We start from the raw sequence: 11716 nt of genomic DNA on the forward strand, positions 1-11716 counted from the left end.
GACAAAGTTCCCAGCGGACGAAGGGAATGGATTTCGGATAAAACTTGGTAGACAATCGACGAGCGTAGAGAGGCGAAAGTAGGCATTGAAGGAGCGCAAACCAGAGCGGTCAAGAAAGCTGCCCGTCAATGATACGCCTCCCTAGAGTCTAGAGTAACTCCCTACGCGAAGAATGAGAAACCGTCGCCACCAATGGTGATAACCGTTTATTGTACTATATTTTCTGCCGCTTTTGTGGTGTCAGTATGAGTACTAATACGCCGCTAAAGGATAAAGCTGATCAATAACTGACTGACCGTACAGAACAATTTAAGCGATGAACTGAACATTTTGAACAACTCCTTCGTGTTTCAAATGTCAAAGATCAACAAAACCAGCAGCGCATGACGCATAGTTCATCGCATTAATCGTGTCAACTTAGACGCGCCATCACTGGAATTCTGGTATCAATGGGATCCATCTAGATAGAAATGTTAATGCAGTTTCCGCCCTTGCCTTGCACCGATTTTAGCATTGTGGGAAGTGCTTGCCCCCCCCTCCCCCCCCCCCGCCGTAGTCGCGCCTTTTCTGCCTGTGCGATTACGGGGAACGGGGTCTTCAACATTTCATTTCATGGCAAGTACAACAAAATTTCAAGCCCGCTTCGCACCACTCACCCGCTATGCGCTTCTAGGTCATTAGACGCCAACACTCCTGCCTTCCATGGACGATGCAGAACTGGAACTTCAACGTTAGAGTTGAGCAATGAAGCTGTTGCTACGATGTGGAAGATAACTACCCCATGCGCTGTTACTACCAGAACGTGCGAGGATTACGGACAAAGGTAGATACATTGTTTTAGGCTGCAAGCGAATGCGACTACGATATTATTGTGTTGACTAAGACATGGCTGGACGAATGTTTATATAATGCGTAACTGTTAGGCAATGGATTTGCTGTCCATCGCACCTATCGTAACCCCTCGAACGGTTGAAAAACCCGTGGCGGGGATGTCCTGATTGCTGTTTCAATTTGCTGGAACAGCTATATCGATCCTACGCATGTTTCCAATGCTGTAGAGCAGCTATGTGTTAGAATCGATACGCCTCGTCGAGTTGCGTCGTCGAGTCGAGTGCGTGTGGGTGCCCCCGAATCGTCGTAACGGCACTAGCAGCATTCATGATCACGTGGACTCTATCGATGCTGTTGTCTCCAACTTGTAAGTCAGTGATTATGCTCTGCAGTTTGGGGATTATAATCAACCTCAGCTTCGGTGGTGTAAGTCAAATGACGGGTCATTCCAGGTCAACTCCCTAATGGCTATATCTGCTGCCAGTTCTACAATTAGCTTCGGTTTTGCCCTGGGTTGATGCAAGTCAATGATATAGCCAATAAAAACGCTAGATTTCTTGATTTGGTCTTGACTAACGAAGCCGCAACACCAGTCTGCACCGTTTCGAAGGCAATTGAGCCTTTACACTCGACACAGACCATCCTGCTTTGAATTTCCTGTTGAATCCCTCAACCTCAGGTTCGGTGGTGTAAGTCAAATGAGGGCTAAAGAGGTCTATGAAAATACTGCCGGAATCGTTCTCACTTTACAAAACAGGAATTTAACCGTGCGAGTAACGATTACAAAAAGCTCAACAGATGTATGTACCAACGATATGTTCTCCGTACGCAGGCATCTCTGTGCAAGAATCCAAAACGATTTTGGCATTTCGTAAATTCCAAGAAGAAAGAGGCTGGTCTGTCAATGTCAGTTCACCTTGGAGAACAAGTTGCCAACTCTCAACTTGAGAAGTGCGATCTTTTCGTCCAACACTTTAGGAATTCGTTCAACGAACGCTCTTCCTCACCTAATCAAGTCTCAATTGCCATCAACGACTGTTCTATGTTGTGATGCTCTTGAGTTCCGTCCATTTCACTGGTTTCGCTGCTGGTTTCGATGGCATTCCAGCGTCCATTCTAAAGTTGTACTCGGAGGTGTCAATTGCTCCACTTACAAAACTGTCACTGTTAAAGTCACTGCAAGTGTGCAAATTTCCTGAACTGTGGAAATTCTTATTAATGTTCCCTGTTCACAAGAAATGTGATAGGGAGACGTTCGGGATTACAGAGGTTCCGGGTTCGGGGAGGGTTTCTTTTCTGATTCGAGCACGGAACGGATTTCGGAGGAACTTGTCCGGGACCTGGAATCGGCCATATGGCCTCTGAGAGACATAAGATGATCACCAATCGCTATTTTGTCGAATGATGATGTTTTTTGATATGCGACACGACATGCTTTACTGATGCTGAAATGTCCCGCTACGGGAACCGGTTCCGGATTTATAGTGTCCCCCGGATCCGGATGGCGCGCACCATGGCTCCTAACTGCGGCAAAGTAACTGATATGTCCACAGTCGATGATATGTTTACAAAAATCAACAGATTTCATACAAATTTTAGATATTTGGCAACTTTATCTAAAAAAGTCATATCTCGGTCCCCCAAGGAACTCCGGAATAACTCCGGGACCATATGACGTATGGCCATTATCTACAGATATTATGAAAATAGAAAATATTTTCGGCAAAATTCCCAAATTTGGTGAAAAAATATTGAAAGATAAAAAAGTTACTGCCATTTTAGTGAATTTTGCGGTGCTAACTGGGTGGGTTAACTGAATAAAACAACCAGTTATCTGTAGCAAGGTTCACAATCTTGATATAAATATTGTGATATTTCTAAAATTTGTTATGAAACAAACTACAAACGACACGGTTTTGTAAAGAGGAGAAATAGGGCTTATAAACGAAGTGAAAAAAAAAATTCGTGGCCATCTTGGATTTGGCCGCCATGTTGGATTTTATAAATCAATCGCCGTTTTCGCCATTATCCCCCCAACCGATTTTAATCACCGATTTCAACCACCATCGGCAAGCTACAATATGCTACAAGAAACATTCATCAAATTAGATGCGTAGCGGCATTAACTAAACGAAACGATTAATTATCTGTATCAAGGTTTACAATTGTCATATAATGGTATATCTTGCTACAGAAAACTTACTCCATTCTGGTATAGTTGGACCTTGCCGCCACGGATCCTCCGCATCTTTGCGGCAGATATCCTGCAGTGTCAGGATACCAAACTTTCGAGGTACCAACAGATCCAGCAGCACTCTGTGGCTTCTCACGAAATTTAGCGTTCTGCAGCTTCTGGGAATCAAGCATATCCCATGTCCTTATTTCATCGCTTTTGTCCATTCCGAATGTTCCGAGTCGTATTTTCTTGATTTAGCATAGAAGTTTTTTTTTTTTGTATGGGCTTATCACTTTGATCACAATATTATTGATCTATTGTAATGTTGCCCGGGTGTATGCTGTATTCTGCACTGCATTTCTGTGCTTTATCGTTATTGAGTAAACGATAAGCTTATATTTTTTTTATGCGTGCTTATGTGTTGAGGGTTTTACCCATGCTTCGATGCATGTCCTACTATACCAAACCTGTTTCACCTCGTTATAGTTAGCACTGGTGAGTCCTCCTGAGGTTCAAAACCATTACCTCATTAGGTGCTCATACCAGTATACTAACCATAAGAAGCGTCTTCGGGATAATGTAGAACTCAGTATGAAGAAAGGGTGATGAGGGGCCAGAGAATAAACCCATGCTAAAGTCACTTTGACATCGAATGGCCTGATTCTACTAAGATTCGAACCCACGACCAGAGCCCCCCTGAGCATAGAAGTTTGGTTTAAGTAGTTTGACGCTGCCGAGTCTCATGACAGCACTGCCATCTTAGATCAACCTTGTGTTTTTTGTGTTGACAATTTTAATGAGGTCAGGCATTTAATTATTTTTTATAACGGAAGTTGTCACAATCGATAGAGGGCACGGTAGAAGAAAGTTATGAAACAAAGGCATTCATAGCATCCAAATAGAGTGGAACAAAATGTGAAGGAGAAAATTAGGTTAGGGTGTGTCATTGAAGCAACGCTTATTAAGTAGGTGTACTGTTCGTCTTTACTCAAGAAGAGGATCCGATTATCGAACCAAGCTATAATGGGAGCCAATTATAACCGGATTTGACCTCAGTTGTTTATGGGTGACTTTAAAAATCATTACGGTATCACCCAGATGCTGACATATCAAGCAATGAAGGAGTCTACTACATATAGGGCCCTATTCTTACAGTCACCTCACCTAAATTTTTTAGGTGGTGACAATTTGCGTTTCTGAGTCACCTGGGTGACTGTACAAATCAAATGGGACCTGTAAGGTGAGGTGATGTGACTGTGAGAATAGGGCCCATAAACAAACAAAGTCCAAAAGCTTATTTTAAAGTTAAGTAACTTTAATATCCATTATGAACCTAGACAACAGGCAGTTAAAATAAAACATACAGACGCTCTTATTGCATATTTTTCCGAGCAAACTCGGACGCCTCTTTGAGTGCACGTTCAAGTAGTCCTTCAAATTGCAGCGTTTGCACTTTTCTGCTTCGCATGTTACATACATGGGCAGCATTTTGTCCTTTTGGGGCGAAAACTTTCGATTTAAACACGTTAGCAACCACTGCGGTCCATTTCTGAGCATCAAAATGCTGGTTTACATTAGCCTCCGGTACGGTGGCACGGGCTTTAACCTGATCATCCGTAATACTGATCACCAGAATAGGTCGATCAGTAAAGTGGCGAGTTGCTTTTATCAATTGAACCTCTTCCAGTATGAAAGAACTTTCCAGAAAGTGGACGATAAACGGGTGGCTCTGCAGTGGCTTTTCCTGTTGTAGATTTCCCATTTCCATGTCGATAAATTTCCGCAGCGATTCACGAGTGTGTTCTTTCAGTCGCTTGTAAAGGTCATGGATGATCTCTAGACAGCGTTGTCGTGTAACGTACGGTAGGTTGATGTTGTTTTCCGAACCGACGAGGAGTACATTTTTTAGTCGTTGCATGCGTGTCTCGATATTAGCCATGTTTTGAATCAGTTGTTTGTCCATGTCGTCTTTTAACTGATTTACGTCGTTACTGATTTGCTTGCCCAGCAAAGTGGCTTTAACGGCAGACAATCCAGCAATAGCGTGAAAAGCATAGCATCCAGGTTTGGTCTGAACTAGGTTGGTGATGCAAAAGTCTTGCAACTCAGCAGTTGATTGAGCATGTGTTCCACAGCACAGCTCCGTGGATAAATTATTCCCGATTTCAATAACCCTAAGGTTGCGTTCTGGGTATACTTCACCGGGAATGGTTATAATCTGAAAACAAAAGTATGAAATTAATAATTTGAACTCAGATAAAATACTGACTTACTTGATCAAAATTTAGGTCCCGAGCGTTGCAAATTCGAGTTCTAATTGGTGCATTTTGCTGAATAAGCTTTCGAATTTCCAGCTCAATTTGTTCTACATGACTAATTTCGATAGAGGGACTGCATACTGCCAGTTCTAATTTAAGACCTTTCTCGCCAACAAAACTGCTTCTTTGGCAGATGGGAACTTGAAGTACCTTTCGTGCTACGGAATTTAGCAAATGTGTCGCAGTGTGATGCATAATGTTGGAACTTCGTCTGTTAGCATCGACTGTTAAAATAATCTCATTTCCGATTGATAGTTCGGTTGTTGGTGCATTATTTTCAATTGTATGTAGAATGAATCCATCATGCTCCACCACTTGCTTGATTTCGTATTCTTTAGAGGTATCCTTTGCTAACCGAAGACGTCCTTTATCGCTTTGTTGCCCGCCTGACTCAAAATAAAAGTTACTTTTTTCAGTGACCACGTGGCAAAGCGAGTTTCCTATAGGTACTATTGAGGTGATTTTGGTGTTTAATTGTGGTATGTCGTACATACCCCTTTCTAAGTTAAACGTATAGTTATACTTGTACTCGTTTCGCGTAGGGCATACGTTAATATGATTTAAATCTTGCTTAAGATCAAAGGAAGAGTTAAGACTTTCCTGCAGTCGTAATGCAAGCTCGAGTTTTGCACCATCTTTAAGATGTTTGGAATAGCTTTCATACCCATTCAGATCGAGCTGTAAATTTTCGTTTTCTGCTATTCTGATAAGCAAATCTTCATCCAACCCATAGGTATCGTACATTTTATGAATTAAATTCCCACTAAGTTCTATGACATGCTCTTTTGTTTTCAGTCTTTGAATCTCTGTTAATGCATGTGCTAAACCAGGATGATTAACCAGGTCGGCCTCGTCGAGGTAGGAAAACTTTCCCAGTAGCGTTCGGGATTCACTGCGTAAATTAGAACATAGCTTTCGATAGGATTCTTCCTCGTGCTGAATGATTAATGTAGTGTCAGAAAGCTTTTTCTCCATTTCAGGATAGGTTTCACCTAAACTCTCCACAACTAGTGGAATCAATTGACGTACTAAAGTTGGACAATCGAAGATACGTTCCGAAAGTGAAAGAGATCGGCGCAGCACCCGACGTAGTTTGTGACTGAAATGTTAAAAATAGATTGAAAACTATAATTGAAGTTCAAATAAGATAATGCTCTCACTTTTGAGAAGGAAACATTCCATCTGATAAACAGGCTGTAATCATTCTGGAATGATCAGCTAACAAGCGATATGCGGTGTCTAATTCAAACTTTTCGTTTCTAATGTCGTATACTCCGCTATACTCAAATTTACCGGTAACCTGTAATTTTTAACATGTACAGAAACATTTTATAAAAGAATTGTTTTTAAAAATCAATTCAATACCTTGTGAATATGTTGTATTAACGGCATAAATAAGTCCGTGTCGTAATTACTGCTTTTGCCTTGAAGATGTGATACCAATCTTTCTAGCCCCAATCCTGTATCTACGTGCTGTTGAGGTAGATTGCATATTTTACCATTATCTAAACTTCTACTGTGCTGAACAAACACCAAGTTCCACACTTCTGTCAAGTCCGGCCTTCCAGCATTGACAAAATGCCTCCGATGTTCTGTATCTAGGAAATGATCAGAATGGTCAATATGGATCTCGCTACATGGTCCACAGGGACCTGAATTGCCCATCTCCCAGAAATTATCGCTGGCGCCAAATGGGATAATTCGTTCCGGCGACACTCTACAAACAAAAAGACATTTACGGTATTAATTTTACCAATAAATTTGGAAACCTCACCCCAAACTAGCCCAGATATCACGACATTCTATGTCAGCAGGTAATCCCATCGCTTCGTCACCCCCAAAATACGTCACATATAATCGCCTGGTATCAATCCCGTATCCATCTCTCAGCAATCGCCAAGCCATATCACATGCTTCCGCTTTGAAGTAATCTCCAAACGACCAATTTCCCAGCATCTCGAAAAATGTATGATGGTATCCATCAGTGCCGACAACCCCGATATCGTTATGCTTACCACCCACGCGAACACACTTTTGCGAGTTCGCTACTCGCGGGTATGGCGCATCGGCTGTCCCGAGAAATACATTCTTGAATTGATTCATTCCGGCATTCACGAAGGCAATGGTGGGATCGCTGAACGGGACCACCGAGCTGGATCGTACAAACTGATGACCATTTTCACCGATAAAGAAATCTAAGAATCTCTGCCGAATTTCCTTGGAACTGGGGAGTTTGGCATGACTGGGACATGCCCGACTAGTAGAATACCGCCGCAAAACACTAAGTTGGGTTGCAGCACGCAAAAATGGATAGGACATACTTACTACATTCAACCAATGCGAATTTGTTTTATGTTAGAAGCTTTTGATCAAAAGGGAGACAATCTGAAAGCAATAATTTATGACCGCAAAGAAATAGGTAATAGGATATGGATAATATGAACCGACACCGGGATCCGAGATACGACGAGCACTGTTTGTTTACTTTTCATTCAGGCCATGACATACAGACCCGCTGTTAAAAAGAAATTACCAGCTGCCATACACGTTACTGTATTTTTGCTTCAATCTGAGTATGATTTACTCAGTTTTTATCACTGGCAAAAGCTTGGGTAAAATTGTAAAAAACTGAATGAAACGCCAAGGTCCCTTAAAATATTACATAACGCCAAAACGCAATACCTCTGATAATAATGGTTCCTTATACCACCTTATACACTTCCACCAATACCTGTAATGCGCAACTTTTACAGCTATATCGTTAGATCCCCACTAATATAATTGACACCTCGTTCAGGTTAAGCGAGTTTATTTTTAATCTGAAGGTTTGGTAAATAACTCTACTGAAGTTTTTGGAGCGTCTTAGTAGAATACGAAACCTAAAATTAAATAAAAATCAGACGGGTTGTGTACAAGACACGACCGCATATATAGGTGACGCAGGACTACGTAAGTCTCTTTGTAGTGATAGTGGCATGAAATCATGCTTGAAATCATTCGATTCTTCATGTATACATGCTATATGCAACATATATACATGCTACATGCGTTGTATGTAACATTTATCAAAGTAGTAACATTGCATACGTTCAATTCTCAAAAGATTGTGCATTTGAAAACCACTTAACAAAATCAAGAACCCAAACTATTGCTTTCCTGCTACCTTACTGAAATTAAAGATGGTTTTTATTATCCATGGTTTCCCACGTTGAAGGGATTTTACCAATTTAATCCTATTTTATCAACAGCACATCTTTTCACTACACTTGTAATGAAACGGCAAGCATGCGTATTCATACAGAGTCGTATTATAACTGAACACTACAGCTGTGGCACATTTTTCCAACACAGATATCAAGTTCGCCGAGGTTTAATCGTCTCGCAGTAAAGAATTTGCGATCTGTTGTAACGACGAACTTGTGTCATTTTTTCTGTCACACTTCACTAACACAGACATCAAATTGGACTAGGTTTAATAGCGTTCGTAAGAAATCTGTTGGCACGAGGGGGCTTTGTCACTCTCTCTGGCGTACTTCCCAAGCAAGGACATCAAAATGGTCTAGGTTGAACCGCGGTGTTTAGAAATCTTGTTGAAATGAGGGAACTTGGTCACTTGCTTTGGCTTTCTTCCCAAGCACAGATGTCAAATTGGTATAAGTTTAGATCATCGTAAAGAATCTTCCAACCAATCACGAAGCGAGAATTCTGGTAAAACATAGGTTCATTATTTTCAATTTTTCAATAGTTCGTCATCAAGAATCCATACTTTTCTTCATTTGGGTCAATTCTTAGAAGATTTTCCGATCGATTGGTGTAAGGATATTAAAAATCGATCGGAAAACCGCAGAGCTATTAGCGCTCAAAACCTTTCATTTTTCGTGACGCTCGCATTTTTCGATTTTTTGGAATGACACCCTATCTCAAAACTTGCCGTAAGACGTAGTCCTACGTCAAAAGAAGAAAACTTATCCAGTTTAATTCTACTATGTAGGTATATTTCATTCACGACAGATACGTATTTCGCCTACAACTTGCAGGCTTCCTCGGTGTCTGTGAGGAAGCCTGCAAGTCGTAGGTGAAATACGTATCTGTCGTGAATGAAATATACATAGTAGAATTAAATTGGATAAGTTTTCTTCTTTTTATTTAATTTTAGATAACTATTTATTTTTAAATACGTGCGACGCGCAATGCGCCTATCCTATAACTTTGTTTTGATCAAATGAAAACAAACGTTCTGAAAACGTAATGTGCGCGAATTTTAGACGTCCTAATTGTAGAAGATAGGATATACAGTGAAGTCGCTTTTTACGCGACTATTTTTACGCGAATTTCGGAATTTACGCGGTTTTTTACGCGAATTTAGAATTTACGCGGTTTTTTTCGCGAATTTCGGAATTTACGCGGATGTGCTCAAAACGTCTATTTTTTCGCGTAGTGTTGAAATCCACAAAGTTTTTTTTACGCCAAAATTTGGTTTTTTACGCGAATTTCAGAATTTATGCGGTTTTTTTACGCGAATTTCGGAATTTACGCGGTTTTTTTACACGATTTTGATCTACGCGGGACGTATCCTTTGCGTAAAAAGCGACTTGAGTCGTGTATCTAGCTTTAGTTTTTAGAAGGTCGCATAATCAAGTCCTTTGCATACGGTTTATACGACCTTCTGAAAAATAAGGCCAGTGTACCGTTGTACAGAGGTGTAAAGACGGATAAAGCGGTGTAATAATCGAAGGCCACCACCCCATCGGCAGACAACCATGTTTTCGCCGCCAACATCTCGTGTGTGCAAAAATGAGATAGCATGTCAGCACTACGTTTCACTCAACTGCCAGCAGTCTGATTTGGGCCCGCTGTCAAATTTTGAGCCCCGGACATGATGTCGCTGACGTTTACTGCAGTTCGATATAGAGATGTCGATGGGGTGAAGGCCACATAGAAGAGTATAACACGGACGAAAGCTAAAAGAGTCTAGTCTGGATTCGGCCGCGTTCGTGAGCAGACGTGATTCAGGTCTACACGACCCAACAAACATTTTTGCTGTATAAATGCTTATTAGGCGCTGTATAACGGTTGAATAATCTACTGTTCAAATAAAATATTTGTTGAGGAGTGTCTATATAGTACAAGTTACAGGACAGCCAGATTTGCTGATGATGATGAAAGGAATTATTGCGTCGTCCCGTCAGTAAAACGAGTTAGAGATTTTTATTTAGAGTGGTTTTAACCCAAAGGGTCATTCAGGGTCAAGTGCTTGTTCCATTGATTTTAGCTATTTTCACCTGAACCAATTTTTTATGGTTGTTTTCAATCAAAGTTATTTTGATCGAAGTGTGAAATAAAAATGATTATTATGGCCATAATAAAATAGGTCATATCGTCGAGAAAATAAAAACAACTTTGTTTTATGTACAGACACTAGTTAATTGTCTTTATTTAATCGTTAATTATATACTTGTTATTCATTATTTTCTATACTTTTCAACGCATTGATTCCAGATTATTTTTTCTTTGCTCGGATCCTTGCACTTCGGATGACCGAACGCAAATTTTAATTTTTGTATGGTTTATCCCTTTCTAGCCAATTTGCAAAGTATAGATAATAATTGGGATTTTTTACAATTTCCAAATCTATGTGTATATATGTATTTTTATGTTTTTTCCATTTTCTTTATTATTATAATAATTAGTATTATTTGTTTTGCTCGGTATATAAGTTCATTTCTGATATTGATTTCATAAACAAAATTCTAAACAAAGGTTTGTTGAAATATTTCCTTTAGTAAATATTACGACTTAGCACATGTTTTCCTTCATATGTTTTTTGTTTTGTTTTGTTTTAAATGTAATTCCCTTTGTTTCGTGTGTATGATAATGTGTGACGGTGTTCATGTGAATGTTTCTTTGTAGACAATATACTTTAGCAGATTATGATTTTATGGTTAGTTTTTTATGTATTTTGCTTTTGATTCGGGTTTCTCTAATGTAATGTATTATATTCGCTTTATGTGTATTTGTTATGTTTGTAAATTACGCCCTTGAAACAAAAGATTCTACTATGTTACCTATCGTTGAGTTGAGTTTTTAGTTTTCTGCAATCTTTTCTGATATCGGTTCTCATTTTTACTTTAATAGTACAATTGTAAGAAATCAGCTGCAATTTTCCATTATATTCTGTTGCACTACTATCTCCAGTTTCTATGGGAGTCTAATTGATTTGATATAGATAATTTCGAATTGGATCTTTGAACGAGTGTAAAAGTTATAATATTATAGAGAAAAAGAAAATCCAATAGGTACTGGCTATTTGATGGTCGCTGCCGAACTTTGGGTATTTTGATTGTGACATGATTCTTGTTCTTTCAACATTGGTTGTGTTTTTTCTCATGAT

At 39.8% G+C, this 11716-nt stretch overlaps 1 protein-coding gene across 2 annotated transcripts; it reads right to left on the bottom strand.

The window, feature by feature from the left end:
- Window positions 1-4346: 4346 nt before the first annotated feature.
- On the bottom strand, window positions 4347-7764 carry LOC128734907 (alanine--tRNA ligase, mitochondrial). 2 transcript variants are annotated; one of them, XM_053829310.1, is made up of 6 exons: window positions 7651-7726; window positions 7100-7582; window positions 6691-7042; window positions 6486-6625; window positions 5281-6424; window positions 4347-5225 (listed from the first exon to the last, which is right to left on the bottom strand). In XM_053829310.1, the coding sequence occupies exons 1-6, from the start codon at window positions 7653-7655 to the stop codon at window positions 4380-4382; spliced, it is 2970 nt and encodes a 989-aa protein (XP_053685285.1). In that variant the 5' UTR covers window positions 7656-7726; the 3' UTR covers window positions 4347-4379. The 2 variants fall into 2 exon arrangements, with proteins under 2 accessions (XP_053685285.1, XP_053685284.1); XM_053829309.1 differs by having other exon boundaries at window positions 7100-7764.
- Between the last annotated feature and the right edge of the window lie 3952 nt (window positions 7765-11716).

The sequence above is a fragment of the Sabethes cyaneus genome, chromosome 2, assembly GCF_943734655.1.
Source record: "Sabethes cyaneus chromosome 2, idSabCyanKW18_F2, whole genome shotgun sequence".
In the NCBI taxonomy this organism is placed as follows: Eukaryota; Metazoa; Arthropoda; class Insecta; order Diptera; family Culicidae; genus Sabethes; species Sabethes cyaneus.